Source organism: Panthera tigris, chromosome E1, assembly GCF_018350195.1.
Source record: "Panthera tigris isolate Pti1 chromosome E1, P.tigris_Pti1_mat1.1, whole genome shotgun sequence".
In the NCBI taxonomy this organism is placed as follows: Eukaryota; Metazoa; Chordata; class Mammalia; order Carnivora; family Felidae; genus Panthera; species Panthera tigris.
The window spans coordinates 11,078,847-11,100,619 of NC_056673.1; the positions used below are offsets into that span (position 1 = coordinate 11,078,847).

Below are 21,773 nucleotides of genomic sequence, written 5' to 3' on the forward strand. Positions count from 1 at the left end.
AGCCCACGGTCCCACATCCAGAGGTCCAGGCATCTCGTCTATTCCATGTGCGGGCTCTCAGACGAGAGGGGACGTTGATCCTGCTCCTTGTCCTGTACTCCCGGTTCAAAGGGGTGGGTTCGCCTCAGGAAACACACCAAGATGGGAAAGAAAAGCAGGACGGGAACAGTGGCGGTGGTGGCCACACCCTGAGCACTCATGGCCCAAAGCACACGGGGGTGGGAGGTGGGAACCTCACATTTCTCTGAACACTGACGAGCTGGCTGGGGGGCAGCCCTGGCTTGCCACAGAAGACATGGGGGCTTGAGGAGTTGAGGCTTTGGGGGAAAAAGAGTCCCTAACTAGTCGGTTCCCATTACTAAAGTGAAACGTCACACCAGGAATCCTTAGTATCATCTCTCCGCGTAACCTACCTTTCCAGTTCGGTCCTAACACCTCCAGGCTGATCCCGAGACCTGTGGCCAAGCTTCCAGGACTCCAAAGACCGGTGTATAAGGGCCCAGCACAAATCACACAGACATTTGAATTTTTCCTTTTATTCTCATTCGCATTCTTTGAGGCATAGCTTTGCTTCAGCAAGAAGGATACCAAAGACGGGAGGGATGCCTGGGAGGTGGGGCGGCCCTCCCTCTCCACCTCTGCCAGGCTTCAGTGAGGACACAGGCGTCAGCGGGGAGCAGTTCAGGTTGGCACTGTGGAGGTCAGGCCCGCTCAGCCGGCTTCCCTGGGAAGGCGCGGCCTCCGCTCTCCGGCCGGACCCAGCAGCAGCTAGTCGGACAGCCCTGCCTCTAGGCAAGGTGGGCAGCACAGGGAACCTTGGCTCCCCCAGCAGCGGAAGGGGGCTCTCCCAGGGGCCTCTCTGCCCAAAGAGAAAAATGGCCCGGTTGGAGGGAGAGGGGCCTTCCCCTGAGGTAGGAGGTGGGCAGCACGCCAGACTGAGCTCCTGTTCCAGGCTAGAGGGGAGAGCTCGACAAGCCAACTAGACACGCAGGTGACATCGGGAGACGCGGCCTTTAAATCAGCCCCAAAGCTGCAATCCGGGGGTACCAGGTGACTCCGGCCCCTGGGGGACAAAACAAACACGTCGTATTTACCGTCCAGCACCAGAAGCCTCGAGATGCCTGCAGCTGGCACCCGAGGAAAGCGCTAACTCACCCTCTCGACAGAAAAACGGAGCTGCCTTTATCCCCTGCCTAGGACAGCAGAAGCCGTGTTCTGTCAGTGCGTTCACTGCTGGTGACGACGGACCGAGCCCAAGGTCCTAGGGTCGGCCCGAGGGCTGACGGGGCGGGAGAGGCCGGCTGCCCCAGAGGCCCGGGCTTGGGGCTCCCCGGACTGCTGCCCGGGACATGCTAACCCCGCGGACTTAGAGCACCCTCCTCTATTCTGGCTAAAGCAAGAGAAAAAGTGCTCTCCAAATTCCTGGAGGGGAGGCGCACACAGCTCACCAGCATCAGCACGAGTGCCGGCCGCCCTGTCCCCACCCATCTAGAGCAGACACTCGGGGGCCTGCAGGCCGCTGTAGAGCGCGAAGCCGATGTCGTCAATCTCCTCCTCACGCAGGCCGCTCAAGAGGTTCACGCCGGGGTTGAAGTGGCAGGGCAGGCTGGCCCGCTCCAGGCTGTCGATGAGCGACTCCAGGGCCTGCAGGAAGCGCTCCCCCAGGGCCGCCTCGGCCCAGTCCACCTCCTCCTCCCCCAGGCACAGAACCACCTGGGTCAGATGGCAGCGGTCCAGCCGCCCCAGGGCCGGGTGGCCGCGGCAGACCCCACACAGCAGCCGCAGCAGCCGTCGGCGGGTCCCGGCATCACGCTCGTCCAGGGCCCGCAGCCTGGCGGCCTCTGCAGGGTACAGGTCCTGCAGCCAGAGGTTCCCGGCCAGCCCCTCCAGGGGCCAGGCCAGAAGGAGGCGGTCTTCGGCGTCGGCACCGGTGACCGCCAGGAGCACGGCGACGGTGAGCTCGAGGCGCTCGTGCTGCACGTCGAGCAGCAGCTCCTCCGAGGCCACGCTGGGCCGGATCAGGCACCCGAGGAGGCCGCCGATGGCCGGCCAGTTGACGGAGGAGGCCAGGGCCTTGCGGAGCAGCTCCAGCAGGACCCGGGAGGAGAGGTAGCCGCCCACCAGGAAGCGGTCCCAGGGGCTGCTCCCGCGGGGACGGAACTCAAGCTGAGTCCTGCGCACGGCCCAGCAGCGAGGGTCCCTGGCCACGGTGTCCACGCCGGGCACCAGGCCCCACAGGCCCACCTCCAGCACCAGGGGAACCAGGAGGCGCACGCGGCTGGCGGCCCCCCCCTGGAGCCCGTCATAGAGCGGCCCGCCGGGCACAAGGGCCCCGAAGGGCAGTTCTGGGAATTTGTTCCGCAAGTAGGCCTGCAGCTCAAGGGCGATGTCACCGGCCAGCTGCTTGGCCAGAGCCACGTGGGCCTCTGGGATGGTCACGTGGTCCCGCTCGAACGCCAGCAGCTTCTCCTGAAACGTCAGGCACAGCGGTGCTGGGGAGCTCGGCTGAGGCAACGGCTGAGGCTCCGTGTCTGAGGGCCCCTCTGCAGAATGAAGGGGTCAGGGACTGTGTCAGAAGACCCCGCGAAGAGCCAAGAGGACTCTACCCAGTTACCAGCCGTGTGACATCCTGGGTCTCGTCTTCTTCGCCTGTGAAACAATCACCTGAGAGGGCACTTAAGCTCAAGTCCTCACGCACAGGGAGCACGTGGTGACAAATTCTCACTGCCCCAGATCCCCCGCACCCTAAAACAGCTTCATGTAGAAAGGGAAAACAGGTTACTGGCCTCAGTTTCCCCACCTGGGGCCCCCCGCCGTCGTAACGCTGCTGCCATGCTCTGGTACCACCCTCCCAGTCGCGTCTTGGTGGCCGGAGCCTTGACGCCACCCAGGAGGTTAGCAGGGCAGAGAAATACGCCACCATTAATCATGCAGGGAGACGGCACCCTGGAGGAGCAGGGACTTGCACGGGTCACACAGGGCAGTCGAGGCGGAGTCTGGGTTGCATCTCCCAAATGTGACCACCAGAGGGGGACCTACCCAGGTTTGGGGGGAAGGGGTGCCGCTCACCGGGGGCAGATGGCAAGGGGGCGGGGAGCGATGCTGGCTGGCTGAGGGCAGCAGGTGGGGTCCGGGGCTGCAGGCGTGGCGTGGTCTTGAGTAGGGTCAGTTCCTTCCAGCTCTCCTCCAGGCATGTGGTGTCCCCTTTGGCATCATCCTCGTCTCGAGGGCTGGTGGCCCTGTCGATGAGCTGCAAGCCGAGTGACAAAGATCGGAGCATCTGAAGCCTGGGCAGCCGTGCCAAAGCCGGTGGCAAAGCCGAGGTTGCCGGGGTAGAGAAGCAGGTCCCAGCTGTGGGCTGTCCCCACCACCCTCTGGGGCCCCGCTGCAGGGAGAAGGACAGCGGTCCCCAGCTATAAGTGGCTCAGCCTGGCCTTACCCGCTTCACAGCCAAGGTAGCAATTCCCAGCACAGCAGCCCCACCAACGCCCAGCACCAGGCGGGCATTGGCCAGGAGGAAGTCCACAGTGCTGCCCAGGACCTCGTCACGCTGCCTCCCCCGTTTCTGGGAGAACTCTGCCATGGTCTGTCTGCCTGTAAAAGAGCGGGGTGCAGGGAGAGCTAGATGGGGGCGGCCAGGCTGGCAGTGGGACAGACCCCATCCTGCTGGGGTCGCTGAGAGTAGAGCCCATGAGAGGCGATCCTGGGAACTTCTCAGGAGAAAGGGTTTCTTGGGAGGAGATGGGGAGCTGCCCGAACCCTCCTCCCCCAAACCTGCAAACAGCTCACCCATCCTCTGGACAGGGAAGGTCACAGAGGCCTGAAACTTGTAGCAGGTCAGAGAAGGAGGCCCATCTTCTCCATCCCACCCTCAAGGACCCCCTGCATCACCTCAGACCGCGAGGTGGGTCTTATCATCACGACCGCCATCTTAGAGAGAAACAGGCTGCCAGACCACACAGGGAGCGGTGTGGACTCGGACCCACGACTGCAAAGCTTCCTGACTCTTGCCCACCCCCAGCGTCCAATCGGTCTCCGGGGGCCTATGGCCAGGTCCTAGAGGCTGCTTCATCCTGGTTCTTAACAAGGGCTGGGCAGAGCAGGAGGAAACCGAGGCCTAAAGACACAGCTGGGGTCCCAGGCAGGCTGCTCTGGAGGGCCCCTCAAGCCTTTGAGGGAATCTCAGTGAAGCTCAGGGGCCTCAATTACCACTACCCCCCCCCCTCCCAGATCTCAACAGGGTAATAGAGGTATCAAATCAAAGGATGGGAGGAACGAGATGGCCCAGGCTGCCCAGGGAGGGCAGGAGACACTCGTCAACAGGTAGGTGCCAGTCAAGGTTGAAGACCCAGTTGTGGGGACAAGCAAGCAAGGTTTCTCTAAAGACCCCAAACAGAACTGGCTTAGTGCATCTCTGGGCCCCTCAGGTTTAGAATAATAACGGGGGGTGGGGGGGGGCGGTGGCCGCTGTCCTCAGAGGCTGGGAGCCCAAGCAACAGAGAGAGAGGAGGGTCCGAAGCCCCAGCTTTGTTCACCTGTAAAATGGCACAGGCAGTGGTGAGGAAGGATTCACAAGCGAGGAGCCCAGAACTGTAGCGTTGGTTAGGGCCGGGCACTTGGGAAGCAGAGGCAGAGATCCTTCCCAGACCCAGGCCACCAAGCTCCAGCCTCAGGTTCTTCCAGGGGAAATCCTGCCCTCAGGCCCTGAGAGCTGAGGGGGTGTGTGACCAAAGCACAAGCTCACATACCAGGCAGTACCTGACCAGGCAGAACCGTCTTCTGTGCAGATGCCTGAGCAGATGACCATGGGCCCAGAGCCATCTTGGGCACCAAGGACTTCTGCCCTCCCTGCTCAGCTGTGGGTGCCCACGGCTCAGTTGCCAGGTGACCAGATGCCTAGAGCAGCTAAAGCCTGAATCACTTCGAGACTCAGCCCCAACACCGCCCCCAATTTGGCCAGACTAAAAATAGGACAAGAGGGCTCTGGGGCCTGGGTTGGTCAAAGGCTAGGGTGATGACCCACCAAGGCCCTGAAGCCATTTTTAGTCTCCTTATCGGTGATCAATATTGTCACCCGTTTCCAGAGGAACCAAGAATCAACTCACAAACTGTAAAGCGCTTTAAATACCTCCTATCTAAAGTGGACTCGGATCGCACAGGCCCCAGACAGAAGCCTTCCAACTCCCCGAAGGGGGAGGGGGCGCGGGTGGTTAAAAATAACCGGACTCTGGCCTTCCGGGCCCCACAGCGCTCTGAGATGCCTCCCGTCTTGCCCTTCCTCCGCCACACCTGCTACCCAGGGCAGGGGCTGAGCGGGCCGCGCAGCAGACCCTAGTGGGCCTGCCACGGCCCCTTTCACCGGGATGGCACCCAGGCCCTGAGAAATGCTGAGCGGTACGCTAGACGTCATGGGGCGGAGTCGACATTCGAACCCCAGCTTGGGGCCCAGAGCCCTTCCCTCGTTCCCGGTCCTTGACCAGGGGCCCCGGCGGAGACCACGCCCCCGACCTGCGTCCGACGCACGCTCCACGCCCGGGACTGGGTGACCGGGGTCGACCCGTCACACTCCGGCTGTACGTGCGTCGCGGCTTCAGCACAGCGACCGGAGGACACAGCGAGTCTGCTCGGGCCCCTGAGCCCGGACCCGCCTGGGAATGGAACTTGGAGGACCCGGGAACCGAACACCGAGGCCCAGTGCACTGCCGCTGACCTCCAACGCTTGCAGACAAGCAAGCCCTGGCTCCAATCGGAGCGCTCGAGGCCCCGCCCACATTCGAAAATACTGCGCAGTTTAGCCAATGATACGTAGGCCACGCCCCCTCCGGCAATCGCCCTCCCTCTTGGGCGGGACTCTTGGACGCACTCTGGATTTAAAGGCGCAGGGCCGAGTTTCCCCCCACTCCCCACCCCCCCGCCCCCACTCGAGACCCGGCGGTGTGGTGGTGGTCATTAGAGTTCAGAATGTTCATTAGAGTTCATTAGAGGCAGTCCCAAAGGCCCGTTGTGAAGGCGTGTGTGCTTGCATGTGAGGCAGCGGTGTGGAGAAAGATATCTGAGCTTACGTTCTCTCCCGGGCCTGCAAACAGGTGTTACCTGGTCCCAAGGCCCGCTTGCCTGACCCTTTAAATCACCTCTGAGGGCGCCTCGGTGGCTTCGTTATTTTATCTGTTGGTCTGCTGGGCACACAGTGTGACTCAGGAGGCTACCCATGCCACCTGTTCCGTGTGACCTTGTGCGGGCCACTTTTCCATTCTGGCCTCAGTTTGCTCTCCTGTAAAATGGGCATTCAAGGCCGCCTCCTCTCCTGCAAAGGATGATTATGCATATAACCTGTGGCTCCCTCGGCATTTATTTATTGGGGACCCACTATGTGCCGGCTGGTGGGGGAGTAAGGAAATAGATAAGGGTGGGTGTTGACTCTAAGTGGGAATAATAATAATGTGCCACTTACTGAGTGCCTGCTGTATGCTCCAAGCTACAGTTTATTTGTTCCTGAAGACAACCTTAGGAAGCATTTCACAGGTGAGAAAACTGAGGCCAGGAGCAGGCCTGGGGTTTTCCTTGAGTCCTAGGTCCCAAGGACCCAGGCGTCATGCTACCATTGGTCGCCATGCAGGGCCCAGTGCGGGGATAGAAGCTCCCAGGTCTCTGCGTCCCTGGGGCCTCGGTCTATAATCTCTCCAGAGGTCATGGCCAACACCAGCTGATGCAGCAGCCCAAGGGACAGTGCCTGGACCTGCAGGGCCTGTGACACCCCTCCCCCCACCATAGGTCGCTGGAATTTAGCCTGGGGGTTATGAAGCCTTCGGGAGCACAGGGGGAGCCCGGACTTTTCGAGGCCTCTCGGGTTAGCGAACAGACGGGGAAACTGAGGCCCAGAGAGGTCTAACGCAGAGTGGGCGGGCCCGGCGCTTCCCCGCGGCGCGCCGCGTGCGCGGGCAGGCGAGGGGCGCGGCCCGGGCTCCGCCTGCCCGCGGGCCCGGGCGGGGGCGGGTTAAAAGGGCGGAGCCAGCGTTGGCCCAGCCCGCGGCTCGCCCCGCTGCCCCCCGCGCCCGGTACGGCCCCGCAGCAAGAGCGGCGCCATGGAGGCCACCGGGGTGCTGCCGTTCGTGCGCGGCGTGGACCTCAGCGGCAACGACTTCAAGGTGAGCCGGCCGGGCGTGGGGCCGGGCCTCCCTCCAGGCCGTCTCTTCCGCCCGGGCCCGCGCCGGTCTCTGCTTCCTGTCCCGCCCGCCTCCGGGCCCCGCGCCGCCCAGGACTGAGGACGGCCCGGGGTGGGGCTCCCCCCGGGCCTCGGGACCTTGCCGGGAACGGACCCCCGACGCCTCAGCTCCGGGCCCGCACGGGAAGAGCGAGGCCGGCCTGGGCCTGACGGACGCTTGGGGGCGGAGTCACGCCGGGGAGTGGTCTGGGGGCCCCCACCCCGCGTCCCAGACCGGGCGTCTGGGCCCCGCCAGGGCCGGAGAGTGGCCTGGGGGGCTGCGAGCCTCCGCTCCCGCCTCCCCGGCCCTCCTTCCCCGCCCCTCTGAGGTCATACGCCCAAGCCAGGCCCTGACTCATGGCCGGCTACCGGCTGGCTGTCGGCTGGCTGTCGGGGGCGGGTCTGGAGCACACTCATCACTGCCCTGTCCCTGCCACCGCCACCCCATCCTGTGTGGTCTTGGGCAAGTCACTTCCCCTCTCAGAGTCTGGGTTTTGTCATCCGGTGAAGGGACTGTAATGTAGACGCATGGATTAGTTGGTGTGGAGACTGTCAGGCTGATGTGCAAGGCCTTGGGGTGGCTGCTGTCTGAGCAGCTGCTGGACTGGTAGACTAGGGCCTCGAGGAACTGGAGCCCAGCCTTCCAGCCAGTTGCTGGGTGAGGGGGTTCTAGAGGGTCCAGAATGAGGTGGGCAGTGCTGGTGACCAGAGGAGTGGGAGGAAGAGCTGGCCCAGCACAGGAGGGGTCAGTGAGCAAGCAGACTGACGCTGGGGTCAGTGTCGTGTCAGCCTGGATCTTCAGCACTGGGGGGCCCCAGGCTTTGACTAAGGTTGGGTTAGACCAGGGCTAAGGAGGCTGGCGGGTCCTTCCTGCATTTACCCACATGTGCACACACCTTTGACCCAGGGCCCAGGCGGCCACACCACTTTCCTCAGTCCCCATCCCCAGCGTCGTCACCTGAGGTCTCCATTGTCCTCTCCAGACTGGGAGAGTCCGAGTCACCAACTGAGAATGTGGCTCTAGGGGAATGGGGACACCAGCCGAGGGCACTGAAGGCACGTGATGCCTCAGACTGCCTGCCATAAGGGCTAGGGGTACTGAGGCAGGCATTCGAATGTGGGGAACGAAGACATGAACAAGGCCTTGCACAGGGGGTTGGACCTTGGCAGTGGCTTGTATGCCGATGGCAGGTTGGGGCACAGTCAGGGCCTTGTTGGAGCCTTAGGAGTCCCCCCATCTCTGGCGGCCTAGGTAGGGCCTGGAATGGCAGGCAAAGGCGTTTGAGCCAAGCTAACCACACAACTGAGCACTGGGATGTCCCCTGGAACAAGCCAGTTCCGTCCTGGCCCTTTGAGGGCTCAGAATCCAACAAGAGATCTTAGACCAATAGCCATCCTGATAATTAGTCGGTCCTAACACTTTTATCATGAGGAGCTCTTATTAGCCCTGTTACATTGATGAGGAAGTTGAGGCACAGAGTGGCAAAGTGACTTGTCCAGGGTCACACAGCTGGTGAGAGGTGGCTCTGTTGCTCTCCCAAGGCTCCCATGCAAACGGGGGGACACAGAGGGTGGTGGAGCAGGGGCGCCCGTCATCCCAATCAGTCTCACCATGACACATACCCCCAGGGCGGCTACTTCCCTGAGAATGTCAAGGCCATGACCAGTCTGCGATGGCTGAAGCTGAACCGCACGGGCCTCTGCTACCTCCCAGAGGAGTTGGCAGCCCTGCAGAAGCTGGTAAGGGGCTCTGGGCAGTCAGGGAGGGTCCCTGTGGATTGGGCTGGGCCAGGTGGGCAAGCCTGCACAGAAGGCAGTCGACATAGAGGAAGATGCTGACAGCCATGAGATGGAGTGAGCACCCTGTGTTGGGAGGTATGCAAGAAAAGGCCGCCATGGGAGGGAGGGAGGGTGGGAGGCTGCAAGAGGTGGGCTGAACGTGTGTGGCTGAGGACCCCCTGGATGGTACAAGGTTCTGGTGGCAGTAGGGGGACTCTGTAGACACCTTACCCACACTGCTGAGCCTCTGCTCCCCCGTCCTGGCCCAGGAGCACTTGTCTGTGAGTCACAACAACCTGACCACGCTTCACGGGGAGCTGTCCAGCCTGCCGTCACTGAGGGTGAGTGCTGCCAGAGGCCATTGAGCTTGGGGGCTGGGGCCAGAGTCCAGCCAGTGGCGTGAGGGCAGGGCCAGACCCCAGGCTGGACCGGCACCTCTGCCTATCCTGTGTCAGACTCGGGGACCTGTTCCTAAAGGGAAAGGACGTCGTAATCCGCTACGTTAAGTAATGCATGGGGGGAAGAAATGTAAAAAACCCAAACTCCCACCCATTTTAGACAAATACAGTGAGAACAGTTGATACCAGCCAAGCACTGTTCCAACTCTTCCCTAATGGGTTTTTTTTCATATCATCCTGACCTTCGCCAAGTTCACAGATGCAGACACTTGGCCACAGAGCCAGGTCACTTGCCCGAGGCTGAGGTCACTCGGCCAGGCAGGGGGAGAGCTGGGGTAGAGTGCGGTTTGGTCAGAGCGGTCCTCTCGCCCCTCTGCTCTCCGTGGAGCCTCTGACGTCCCAGAACATCAGGTCCCCATCCAGACCCTTCGGGCCTCGGTGAGGGTTTTTTCTGTCCAAGGCCAGAGCCCTGAGCTGTTAAGACTACAGCCCCTGGACTTGGGCTGCCTGAGTTCTAATCTGGGCCCTGCCACTTCCTGGCTGCATGACCTTGGACGAGGCCCCTTCCGTATTCTGGGGAGGGTTCCGTGGGTGACGCTGGGAAGGGGCAGTGTGGTGCTGCACAGACACGAAGGCTGAAGGAGAATTGGTCGCAGCCGGGTTGTGGCGTCGCGGCACAGTTCTCTGGCCTGTTCTCTCTCCCCCTCAGACTTTCTCTGCATGTCTGTAGATGAGGTTTCAGCCCCGAGAGGAGGAAAACAGACTTGCTCTCAGTCCACACTCTGATTTCTCTTTGGTCCAGCCCCCTTCCTCTGCCCTAGACACTCTGCCTCAGAGCTACGCCTTTATCTCGCCCTCTGGACTTGGGAAGAAGAGGGATTGTTCAGTCAAAAGGGTTCCCTGAGCATGCTGTACTGGGCTCCAGGGCACATTTGAGCTGGGCTTTGAGGCGTGCATAGGAGCTCATCAAGGGGGGCTAGGAAGAACTCTCCAGGGAGAGGGACTATGAGCAAAAGTCAGGGTGGGACGGCACTTGAGCCTGGCCTCTGGTGGGTTTCCTGGGGAGGTGTCCTTCCCTGATCTCTCTGCTGCTTCCTGGGGGTGGAAGCCAGGAATCATGGACTCTCATGGTGTATCCCCAGGCCATCGTGGCTCGAGCCAACAGCCTGAAGAATTCCGGAGTCCCCGATGACATCTTCAAGCTGGATGATCTCTCGGTTCTGGTCAGTGGCTACCCACCCACCTGGCGCCTGTGTTGGCCCACCAGTCAGTTCTCCTCTGTTAGAGTGGTCTCCTCAGCCGCTGTTACACCGTTTTATAGATGGAGAAACTGAGGCTTTAGAGTGCCTTGCCTGAGCTCATTCACGGAGTCAGATCCCTAACCTGGGCACCCTTCCTCTCGGGGTTCTGACTGTCTGCTTTTGGCCCGAAAGCTCCTCAGCCACTCCTTCCTCAGTCCCCCATCTGACCCCCAAGGCTGGCCCGTGTTTAACACCCCTGACCTGGCCTCGCCCGTTCTACACAGGACTTGAGCTACAACCAGCTGACGGAATGCCCACGGGAGCTGGAGAACGCCAAGAACATGCTGGTGCTGAACCTCAGCCATAACAGGTGCCTGTCGGCTGGGGTGGGGGGCAGAGTCTGGGGGGGACTGCAACACGGGGTTGCATCCATCCAGGAGGGGTACGTCTGGCCCTGACGGCCCCTGCCTGCCCCACCCCCCCCCCACCCGCAGCATCGACACCATCCCCAACCAGCTCTTCATCAACCTCACCGACCTGCTGTACCTGGACCTCAGTGAGAACCGTCTAGAAAGCTTGCCCCCACAGATGCGCCGCCTGGTGCACCTGCAGACGCTGGTGCTCAACGGGAACCCGCTGCTGCACGCACAGCTCCGGTGGGCGCCTCCTCAGACCACACCCCACCCCCGAACCCACCCTGGGGAATCTGGCCTTGTCCCTCAACTCCCCCGTAGCCCTGGCCCTTCCTGCTTCGGGCCCCCACCACATCCCTGCCCCTCCTGTGTGGGCTGGGCCCCTCAGGCCCCATCTTTCCTAAGTATCAGGTCTTACCTCAGTCCTGAGTCCTGTCTACCCCACCCTACAGCCGCCCTTGCTTGACCTCGTCTTCTGAGACCCTCTCAGCCCCGTGCGCTTGGGCCTGCCCCCGGCCTGACCACCCACGTCTCCCTGCAGGCAGCTCCCAGCTCTGACGGCCCTGCAGACCCTGCACCTGAGGAACACCCAGCGCACCCAGAGCAACCTCCCCACCAGCCTGGAGGGCCTGAGCAACCTCGCAGGTTGGCAGTCCCTGGGTGATCTTGGGCTCTGGTCCCCTTGGGTCCCTTGCTTCCTTGCTCCCTTGCTCCCTTATGGAGGAAGGGATAGATCCTGCTTGTCTGCCCACCTGCCGGAGGGCAAAGGACGCGGTTATGTTAATGAGTAGTTCTTTCCTTACCGTGACAGCTAGTGGTAACGCCAAATTATGAGCACTGGCTCTTTTTTTTTTTTTTTTCTTTTAATTTACATCCGAGTTAGCTAGCTTATAGTGCAACAGTGATTCCAGGAGTAGATTCCTTAATGCCCCTTCCCCATTTAGCCCATCCCCCCTCCCACAACCCCTCCTGTAACCCTCTGTTTGTTCTCTGTATATAAGAGTCTCTTATGTTTTGTTCCCCTCCCTGTTTTTATATTATTTTTCCTTCCCTTTCCTTATGTTCATCTGTTTTGTTTCTTAAAAGTCCTCATATGAGTGAAGTCCTATGATATTTGTCTTTCTCCGACTAATTTCGCTTAGCAAAATACTCTCTAGTTCCATCCACGTAGTTGCAAATGGCAGGATTTCATTCTTTTTGATTGCCGAGTAATACTCCATTCTATATATATACCACGTCTTCTTTATCCACTCATCCATCAATGGACATTTGGGCTCTTTCCATACTTTGGCTATTGTCGATAGCGCTGCTGTAAACATCGGGGTGCATGTGTCCCTTGAATCAGCATTTTTGTATCCTTTGGATAAATACCTAGTAGCGCAATTGCTGGGTCACAGGTAGTTCTATTTTTAGTTTTTTGACCAACCTCCATACTGTTTTCCAGAGTGGCCCCACCAGTTCTCATTCCCACCAGCAATGCAAAGGAGATCCTCTCTCTCCGCATCCTCGCCAACATCTGTTGTTGCCCGAGTTGTTAATGTTTGCCATTCTGACAGGTGTGAGGTGGTATCTCAGTGTGGTTTTGATTTGTATTTCCCTGATGATGAGTGATGTTGAGTATTTTTTCATGTGTCGGTTGGCCATCTGGATGTCTTTGGAGAAGTGTCTATTCGTGTCTTTTGCCCATTTCTTTGCTGGGTTATTTGTTTTTTGGGTGTTGAGTTTGATAAGTTCTTTATAGATTTTGGATACTAACCCTTTATCTGATATGTCATTTGCGAATATCTTCTCCCATCCCGTCAGTTGCCTTTTAGTTTTGCTGATTGTTTCCTTTGCTGTGCAGAAGCTTTGTATCTTGATGTGGTCCCAATAGTTCAGTTTTGCTTTTGTTTCCCTTGCCTCCGGAGATGTGTTGAGTAAGAAGTTGCTGCGGCCAAGGTCAAAGAGGTTGTTGCCTGTTTTCTCCTCGAGCATTTCGATGGCTTCCTGCCTTACATTTAGGTCTCTCATCCATTTTGGGTTTATTTTTGTGTGTGGTGTTAAGAAAGTGGTCCAGGTTCATTCTCCTGCATGTCGCTGTCCAGTTTTCCCGACGCCACTTGCTGAAGAGACCGTCTTTATTCCATCGGATATTCTTTCCTGCTTTGTCAACTATCCATTGGATATTAGTCGGCCATACATTTGTGGGTCCATTTTTGGGTTCTCTGTTCTGTTCCATTGATCTGAGTGTCTGTTTTTGTGCCAGTAACAAGCACTGGCTTTATGGCTCGACTCAGCGGTATGAGGAAGTCTTTCCACATGGAGAAACTGAGGCTCAGAGAGATTAAGTCACTGGCTTCAGGCCGCAGAGCCTGGAGGCAGTGGAGGTGGGGCTCACATTAGGGCTGGCTGCCCCTGGAGCGGGCTGCGGGGGCCCCAGCTGATGCACCCCACTCCACACCCCAGACGTGGACCTCTCCTGCAACGACCTGACGCGGGTGCCCGAGTGCCTGTACACCCTCCCCAGCCTGCGCCGCCTCAACCTCAGCAGCAACCAGATCTCGGAGCTGTCCCTGTGCATTGACCAGTGGGTGCACGTGGAGACCTTGAACCTGTCCCGCAACCAGCTGACCTCACTGCCCGTACGTCCGGGCCTAGGGTGGGGAGAGGGAAGGCCGCCCCGGCTCCCGCCCCTGACTCCCGCCCCCCGCCCGTGTCTCCCCTCTAGTCAGCCATCTGCAAACTGACCAAGCTGAAGAAGCTGTACCTGAACTCCAACAAGCTGGATTTCGATGGGCTGCCCTCGGGCATCGGCAAGCTGGCCAACCTAGAGGAGTTCATGGCCGCCAACAACAACCTGGAGCTGATCCCCGAAAGCCTCTGCAGGTGCCGGGGCGAGTGGGGGCGGGGAGACTTATGGCATAGAAAACCCCAGATCCGTAGTCAGAACCCCCCCTGCAATCTCTGCCCATCATGCAACACGGATGGGTTAACTTGGCTTTGTGGGTCAAGACCCACGTCCTGTGCCAGCATGAGTTTGGTCTGTCTCCTTCTGGAGGTCACTGTGTCCACTGGCATGGCCTCCTCAACACTCTGAGAAGTCCTTCAGGCAGAGAACAGAGGACCCCTCAGCAGCTTCCAAGCTAATTTGAGGACAGAGTATGGTTTGTTTTTGTTTGTTTTTTTTTAAGTATATTTGTTTATTTTTCAAGAGAGAGGAAGAGAGCACAAGTAGGGGAGAGGGCAGAGAGGGAGAGAGAATCCCAAACAGGTTCCGTGCTGTCAGTGTGGAGCCTGATGTGGGGCTCCGTCTCACAAACCGTGAGGTCATGACCTGAGCTGAAATCAAGAGCCAGATGCTTCACCGACTGAGCCACCCACGCGTCCCCGAGAATGATTTTTAGTGTCCTGTTGGTCACGTGCAGGAGCCTTTAACTCCGCAGAGGGCCTCTTTGAAAACTGCTGTTGCGTAGAAGCCACTAGAAGATCTTCCCCGTCACGTAGCTTGAGGAGACTCCAGTCCCACTTGCTTTAGCCTTTCCTGCCTCTCTCGGCCTGTTTAAACCCAGTGGTTTCATAACTAGCTGGGCTACTCAGTGCCTCTGGTCTCACCCGGCTCCCCGTCTCTGGGTCCTGGAAGTTTCCCTGCCTCCCCCGCAACCTCCTCTGTCACCTCCCTGAGGCTCCGGCTCTGTCCTCACAGGTGCACAAAGCTGAGGAAACTCGTCCTGAACAAGAACCGCCTGGTGACCCTCCCAGAGGCCATCCACTTCTTGACGGAGATCGAGGTCTGGGCGGGCCGGGGCCAGTGCCAAGAGGGGCCTGATGGGGAGGGCGGAGGTGCAGACAGACACCCCCTCAGGGAAGAGCGCACAAAGCAGTGTCACTGGGGTGGGGACACCCAGCAGAGGCCCCCTGGAGCGGCGGCAGGGCCACAGTTGGGAGAAGGTGAACCGCATCCCCGTGTCCGACCATCCCGTGCTCGATGGCATCGTTTTAGCCCCGTGACCAGCCTGCAAGGTCCCGTTTCACAGATGGGAAAGCCAAAGCCCGCGAGGGGCGGCCGCAGAGCTGGGATGAGAAAGAACCCCAGCCCCCGCCCCGGACCTCTCAGCACTAGCGGCTGCCGAGAGCGACAGACGGGGGTGGGCGTGACGGGGCGGTGGATCTCAGGCCCACCACCTCTGCTCACCCCGCGAGGCAGGTCCTGGACGTGCGGGAGAACCCCAGCCTGGTCATGCCTCCCAAGCCCGCTGACCGTGCTGCCGAGTGGTACAACATCGACTTCTCGCTGCAGAACCAGCTGCGGCTGGCAGGTGCCTCCCCTGCCACGGTGGCTGCGGCAGCAGCTGGTAAGCAGAGGAGGTCGGGCTGGTCTGGGAGCCGGGGGCATGCTTCTGCCGGCCTCAGCTTATCCATCTGCAAATTGGGTGGGACACACATAGCTTCTGGATCCTGCGAGATGGGGCTGGCCCCTGGTTGGCTGGGTGCCCGAGGGCCCAGCTATTTACTCCTCCCCTAAGCAGTAAGTGGGCCCAAGGACCCCCTGGCTCGCAAGATGCGGCTGCGGAGGCGCAAGGACTCAGCCCAGGATGACCAGGCTAAGCAGGTGCTGAAGGGCATGTCGGACGTGGCCCAGGAGAAGAACAAAAAACAGGAGGTAAGCCAGGTCAGGGGCTGGGAGGGGACAGGTGTCCCTGGGCTCTTCTCAAGACAGACTGTGTGACCCAGGCCAAGAGGGAGAGTGGGTCCCGGGTAGAGAGGACAACCCATGCAAAGGCCCTGAGGTGGGTAGCAAATAGAGATCTGCCTGAGTGACTGTGACGAGGCAAGCCATGCCTTGTGACCGTGACCCCAGGAAAGTACTGATGCGCGAGCCCCTGGGGGCAAGGCACGGCGCTGGGACCAGAGCCTGGAGAAGCCGCGCCTTGACTACTCTGAGTTCTTCACGGAGGACGTGGGCCAGCTGCCGGGCCTCACCATCTGGCAGATCGAGAACTTCGTGCCTGTGCTGGTGGAGGAAGCCTTCCATGGCAAGTTCTATGAGGCTGACTGCTACATTGTACTCAAGGTGAGAGTTGGGCGTGTTGTTGGGGGTTAGGCCCCCCCCCCCCGTAACCTTATCTTAGATGGCTCAGGGCCCCCAGCTCCACAGTTTTGTTCCTTGAGGCAAGCTGGGAGGGGGAGGGCTTTGCAGAGCAGGTGGGGTGGGGATGTCCTAGGCAGAGGTGTGACAGCTCAGCCCACCGTGGGAGTGGGGAGTCTGTGGCCGCTAGAGGGGCCTTTGGGGGGTGAGCTGGGAAGCCAGGACACCTTGGCCAGGGCTGACACGGCCTATGCTGCCCGCCGCCCCCCACCAGACCTTTCTGGATGACAGTGGCTCACTGAACTGGGAGATCTACTACTGGATCGGCGGGGAGTCCACGCTGGACAAGAAGGCCTGCTCTGCCATCCATGCCGTGAACCTGCGTAACTATCTTGGTGCCGAGTGTCGCACCGTGCGGGAGGAGATGGGCGATGAGAGCGAGGAGTTCCTGCAGGTGCCAGCCAGCCAGAGGGCGGGGCCTTGGGGGGGTGGGGCCGGGAAGTGGGCGCGGCCAAAGGCTGAGGGCGGGCCAAGACCTCTGGCTCACACTGCCGACCCAGAGGTGTTAGGGGTGGAGACCGAAGGCAGTCAGGGGAACTGGGTGAGGCCAGAGGTGGGGAGCCTGGGCCGGAGGCCAAGAGAGAGCTGGGGAGCTGGGACCGATAGCGCCAAGGAGGCGGGGCCGCGCGCAGGACCCTGAGTCAGAGAGCGGGGTTAGCAAGCTGTGCTGTCCTTTCGGCCAGCTGGCTACGTGGAGATGCCCATACACACGACGCTTTACTCCGCTCTCTTCCGTGAACCTGCTTGGTCCTGTGCCCTGACACGCGCGTATCTAGACATGCTGTGTGCGGCTAAACCTTAACAAGAGTGAACGCACCATGAACACATAGTTTTGTAGCTGGTAACGTTGAAATAACGAGTTTACGTTTATAGACACAGATCTTGTTCTTCTTTGTTGTTGTTTTGTTGAACTTCATCACGGATCTGTGGCACTTGATGCAGGGACGGGCAACTCTGCCCCCCTGACAGGAGGTATTTGAAGGAGGGCCGGGGGGGGGGGGATAGCTCAGTGACAAGGGACCACACCCTCACACACACAGGTGTTTGACAACGACATCTCCTACATCGAGGGAGGAACAGCCAGTGGCTTCTACACTGTGGAGGACACACACTACGTCACCAGGTGAGGGGGTGTGTAGGTAGGTGGCACTAACCTGGACTCAGCTGGGAAGGGTTGGGGGAGAGGGTGTTAGGGCTAAATCGGCCCCTTCGTGTCCCTACCTCCCACCCCCTGGTCACTCTCGCTCTGCTGCCAGGATGTACCGTGTGTATGGGAAAAAGAACATCAAGTTGGAACCTGTACCTCTCAAGGGGGCCTCCCTGGACCCAAGGTAGGCACCCATGACCTGAGGTGGGAGTGCTTGAGCCCAGACCTCCTCCCCACTAGTGGGGGGCAGATTTGGGTTTTAGAAGAAGAGGCCTTCCAGCAATCCTTTTGACCCCTGTCTTATGGAGTTTCGTGGTACCCACAGGGGGATAAACCCTGTAAGGAGGGATTGGGGCCGGGTCTAGGGCATGAGGGCAGTTGCTGCCCACGTTCTGCCCCTCCCATCCAGGTTTGTTTTCCTGCTGGATCGAGGGCTGGACATTTACGTGTGGCGGGGGGCCCAGGCCACATTGAGTAGCACCACCAAGGCCAGGTACGAGGACTACGCCCTGCTGGGACATGGTGGGGAGTCTTCTGCAAAGACCGACTGCCACCTCTAAGAAGGGGTACAGGACTCACCAAGGGCTTTGCACACCACTCCCCCTCCAGGCTCTTTGCAGAGAAAATTAACAAGAACGAGCGAAAAGGGAAGGCAGAGATCACACTGCTGGTACAAGGTCAGGAGTCCCCAGAGTTCTGGGAGGCGCTGGGCGGGGAGCCCTCTGAGATCAAGAAGCATGTGCCTGATGACTTCTGGCCACCTCAGCCCAAGCTGTATAAGGTGAGCTGTGGTGCTGGGTGCAGGGCTGGCCTGACTTCCTGAGCCTCGCACCACTGTGGTGGCTGTGGACTTGGGTGGGGAGAGGGTGCCACCTTCTGGACAGGAAATAGCCAGAGCAAAGGTCTAGAGGCTCTGAGTGAGGCCGTGAGAAACAGTGTTAGGGTGTGTGTTTCCAGGAAGGTGGGGCTAGAGAGAGGCTGCAAAGTGCCTAGGTTCCAGGGCTGAGAACCTGGCCTTAACTCTGCAGGTGACGGGAAGCCCGTGGGGGTTTTGCAAGCAAGAAAAGGACGAGTTAGAAGATTAGAAAAGACATTAAGGACCTGGAGAGGGTTGGCAGGGAAAGCACCATTTAAAAGCCCTTCCACTGATAGAATGCCCTTAAAACACTGGTGGAGGGAGGAAACTAAGGTCCAAAGAGGAGCAGGCGATGGTCCTGAGCACCCACAACAGGGCAGAGGCCAGACTCCAAAGTAGGGGGCTGCTGGTGGGTTGGGCTCCTTCCCCCAGACCCTTCCCTGCCACGCCCACCTGTTCATCCTGCCAGGTGGGCTTGGGCCTGGGCTATCTGGAGCTGCCACAGATCAACTACAAGCTCTCTGTGGAACATAAGACACGTCCCAAGGTGGAACTGATGCCGAGGATGCGGCTGGTAAGACACACAGAGGGAGGAGGGCAAGGGAGCCAGGACCCCTCCGTGGTGGTGGTGGCGCATCAGCATTGACCTCCAGCCTTTGCCCCGCAGCTGCAGAGCCTGCTGGACACGCGCTGCGTGTACATCCTGGACTGTTGGTCGGACGTGTTCATCTGGCTGGGCCGCAAGTCCCCGCGCCTGGTGCGCGCCGCCGCCCTCAAGCTGGGCCAGGAGCTGTGCGGGATGTTGCACAGGCCGCGGCACGCCACCGTCAGCCGCAGCCTGGAGGGCACGGAGGCGCAGGTGCGTGTGTACCTCTCGGGCGGGCTGCCTCTTACCGTCTATCCTGCCGGGCCCCGCCCCTCCGGCCACCAGGCCCCGCCTTCATTTCTAGACCACACGCCGCTTTTCCGGACCCCGCCCCCAAGCCACCCGACCTCTGCCTTAACCGCATCAGACCCCCACTCCAGCTGGTGTTGTCATCCCTTTGGCAGGTGTTCAAGGCCAAGTTCAAGAACTGGGACGACGTGTTGACAGTGGACTACACGCGCAACGCAGAGGCCGTGCTGCAGGGCCCGGGACTCACCGGGAAAGTGAAGCGCGACGCGGAGAAGAAAGAGCAGATGAAGGCTGACCTCACCGCGCTGTTCCTGCCCAGGCAGCCGCCCATGGCCCTGGCGGAGGTGGGGGCGGGGCCCCGGGGGCGGGGCGGGGGAGGACTTGGCCCAGGACCTGCCCTGCCCGGTGGTGACTGGCGGCCGTGGCCTGCAGGCCGAGCAGCTGATGGAGGAGTGGAACGAGGACCTGGACGGCATGGAGGGTTTTGTGCTCGAGGGCAAGAAGTTCGCGAGGCTGCCGGAGGAGGAGTTTGGCCACTTCTACACGCAGGACTGCTACGTCTTCCTCTGCAGGTGCCAACGCAGCGCGCCTCGGTCGCCCGGCCCCTCCCCTGGGGCTAGGGGCCTCGAGCCCCCGCCCACCGCTCTCTGACCCCCCCCCCCATACCCCCCAGGTACTGGGTCCCCGTGGAGTACGAGGAGGAGGAGGAGAAGAAGGAAGAGAAGGAGGAGGAGAAAGCAGGGGCGGAGGGCAAAGAAGGCGAGGAAGCAGCGGCTGAGGCAGAGGAGAAGCAGCCGGAGGAGGACTTCCAGTGCATCGTGTACTTCTGGCAGGGCCGGGAAGCCTCCAACATGGGCTGGCTCACCTTCACCTTCAGCCTGCAGAAGAAGTTCGAGAGCCTCTTCCCCGGCAAGCTAGAGGTAGGTCTGCCACGCCCACCCCAGCTCCAGCCACCCCCCCCCCCACCCCCGCACCTCCTGAGAGGGACTCAGACCCAGGGGAGGCTTGGCCTGAGGGGCAGGGTGGGGGTCCAAGGAGCTGCCCTTAACATCTCCACACCCCCAGGTGGTCCGCATGACACAGCAGCAGGAGAACCCCAAGTTCCTGTCCCATTTCAAGAGAAAGTTCATCATCCACCGTGGCAAGAGGAAGGCGGCTCAGGGTGCCCTGCAGCCCAGCCTCTACCAGATTCGCACCAATGGCAGCGCCCTCTGCACCCGGTGCCTGGCCCGGGCAGGGGGAGGGGGGCGCCGGGGGTGGGACTGGGAGCACAGGGTGGGCAGACGGGGGTCAGTGGCCAGCCGCGCCTCCCTGCTGACCCCTCCCACTCCCCAGGTGCATCCAGATCAACACAGACTCCAGCCTCCTCAACTCCGAGTTCTGCTTTATCCTCAAGGTGGGTTGTGGGTGCGGCCAGCACTGTGGCTCAGGGTGGTGGGTTGTAGGCGGGACCTGACTTGAACCCCCTGCACGCTCCCCAGGTTCCCTTTGAGAGCGAGGACAACCAGGGCATCGTATACGCGTGGGTGGGCCGGGCTGCGGACCCGGACGAGGCCAAGCTTGCGGAAGATATCCTGAACACCATGTTTGACGCCTCCTATAGCAAGCAGGTGACCAGGGCGGGTGGCAGGTGGGCAGGCGGTCGTGTGAGGGCCGACAGGGGACCTGGGCCAGACAGACGCTTTCCCCACAGGTCATCAACGAAGGTGAGGAGCCCGAGAACTTTTTTTGGGTGGGCATCGGGGCACAGAAGCCTTATGATGGTGACGCCGAATACATGAAGCACACTCGGCTCTTCCGGTGAGGCCAGAGCCCATACCGCTCCCCGCGCTCCCTCCTCAGTCCTGGCAGGCTCCTGCGACCCTCAGCCTCTCCCTGACCCTTGACTTCCAGGTGCTCCAATGAGAAGGGCTACTTCGCCGTGACCGAGAAGTGCTCTGATTTCTGCCAAGATGACCTGGCGGATGATGATATCATGCTGCTAGACAATGGCCAAGAAGTGAGCCCCCTGCCCCCCCCCCCGCCCATTCAAGGGGCCTACCCGCTGGTAGATGGGAACCCGGGGCTGGAATGGGGGGGTACTCTCAGGTCCCGTGAGACCACCTGTCCTGCTGTCCCCACAGGTCTACATGTGGGTGGGGACCCAGACGAGCCAGGTGGAGATCAAGCTGAGTCTGAAGGCCTGCCAGGTGAGTCGGTGGTGGGGGGGGCCGGGGCTGGGCCTGGCGGTCCCGGTGCACCGCCCAAGACTCACGCCTTCTCCTGTCGGTCAGGTGTACATCCAGCACATGCGATCCAAGGAGCACGAGAAGACCCGCCGCCTGCGCCTGGTCCGTAAGGGCAACGAGCAGCACGCCTTCACTCGCTGCTTCCACGCCTGGAGCACCTTCCGCGAGGCCCTGGCCTAGGGTGGCCATCACCCGCCTGCAGTGCCCCTGCCGCGACCCCACGCCAGGGCGAGGAAGGGCCTCTGTCCGTCCACTGCCTGCCAGCAGAGGCAGCCCCCGCTCCAGCCACCACCCCCAGCGCCACAGTCCCCAGCGCCACAGTCCCAGCAGCACCGACGGGGAGACCCTGACTGGTGCCCTCAGGCGTCTGGGCACCTGGAGTCCCTCCCTCCTGAGCTCCTGTGTGACGCCTCCTCCCCACCAGGGATAAAGCAGGTGTGGCTGCCTTTTAAGAGATATTAAATGCTTTTATTTTCAATATTAAAAATCA

The 21,773-nt window shown here is 60.5% G+C and overlaps 2 protein-coding genes across 7 annotated transcripts; one reads left to right on the top strand and one right to left on the bottom strand.

The window, feature by feature from the left end:
• Window positions 1-520: 520 nt before the first annotated feature.
• On the bottom strand, window positions 521-5,731 carry MIEF2 (mitochondrial elongation factor 2). Of its 5 annotated transcripts, XM_042967279.1 has the most exons (5): window positions 5,509-5,731; window positions 4,536-4,711; window positions 3,440-3,594; window positions 3,070-3,250; window positions 521-2,543 (listed from the first exon to the last, which is right to left on the bottom strand). In XM_042967279.1, the coding sequence occupies exons 3-5, from the start codon at window positions 3,581-3,583 to the stop codon at window positions 1,489-1,491; spliced, it is 1,380 nt and encodes a 459-aa protein (XP_042823213.1). In that variant the 5' UTR covers window positions 3,584-3,594; window positions 4,536-4,711; window positions 5,509-5,731; the 3' UTR covers window positions 521-1,488. The 5 variants fall into 5 exon arrangements, 4 of the variants coding, with proteins under 4 accessions (XP_042823213.1, XP_042823212.1, XP_007080831.2 ...); XR_006211375.1 differs by lacking the exons at window positions 4,536-4,711; window positions 5,509-5,731 and having other exon boundaries at window positions 521-1,063; window positions 1,156-2,543; window positions 3,440-4,522; XM_042967278.1 differs by lacking the exon at window positions 4,536-4,711.
• Window positions 5,732-7,008: 1,277 nt separating this feature from the next.
• Window positions 7,009-21,770, top strand: FLII (FLII actin remodeling protein). 2 transcript variants are annotated; one of them, XM_042966013.1, is made up of 30 exons: window positions 7,009-7,145; window positions 8,831-8,941; window positions 9,250-9,321; window positions 10,521-10,601; window positions 10,904-10,989; window positions 11,114-11,275; window positions 11,574-11,677; window positions 13,478-13,653; window positions 13,740-13,897; window positions 14,715-14,799; window positions 15,216-15,363; window positions 15,535-15,671; window positions 15,870-16,082; window positions 16,372-16,551; window positions 17,198-17,280; window positions 17,414-17,488; window positions 17,714-17,797; window positions 17,914-18,085; window positions 18,630-18,734; window positions 18,828-19,019; window positions 19,211-19,399; window positions 19,488-19,627; window positions 19,729-19,975; window positions 20,121-20,275; window positions 20,391-20,451; window positions 20,537-20,665; window positions 20,749-20,855; window positions 20,949-21,054; window positions 21,179-21,244; window positions 21,329-21,770. In XM_042966013.1, the coding sequence occupies exons 1-30, from the start codon at window positions 7,083-7,085 to the stop codon at window positions 21,461-21,463; spliced, it is 3,822 nt and encodes a 1,273-aa protein (XP_042821947.1). In that variant the 5' UTR covers window positions 7,009-7,082; the 3' UTR covers window positions 21,464-21,770. The 2 variants fall into 2 exon arrangements, with proteins under 2 accessions (XP_042821947.1, XP_042821948.1); XM_042966014.1 differs by having other exon boundaries at window positions 15,538-15,671.
• The last annotated feature ends 3 nt before the right edge of the window (window positions 21,771-21,773 follow it).

What these genes read in the sequence shown, in the direction of transcription:
- FLII (XM_042966013.1), top strand. Translation starts at nt 7,083, where the DNA reads ATGGAGGCCACCGGGGTGCTGCCGTTCGTGCGCGGCGTGGACCTCAGC. An exon ending in ATCCCCGAAAGCCTCTGCAG is followed by an intron (nt 13,898 to 14,714) that starts GTGCCGGGGCGA and finishes CTGTCCTCACAG; the next exon opens with GTGCACAAAGCTGAGGAAAC. An exon ending in ACGCCTCCTATAGCAAGCAG is followed by an intron (nt 20,666 to 20,748) that starts GTGACCAGGGCG and finishes CTTTCCCCACAG; the next exon opens with GTCATCAACGAAGGTGAGGA.
- MIEF2 (XM_042967277.1), bottom strand. Translation starts at nt 3,793, where the DNA reads ATGGGTGAGCTGTTTGCAGGTTTGGGGGAGGAGGGTTCGGGCAGCTCC. An exon ending in CTACCTTGGCTGTGAAGCGG is followed by an intron (nt 3,251 to 3,439) that starts GTAAGGCCAGGC and finishes CTCGGCTTGCAG; the next exon opens with CTCATCGACAGGGCCACCAG. An exon ending in CCCCTTGCCATCTGCCCCCG is followed by an intron (nt 2,544 to 3,069) that starts GTGAGCGGCACC and finishes TTCATTCTGCAG; the next exon opens with AGGGGCCCTCAGACACGGAG.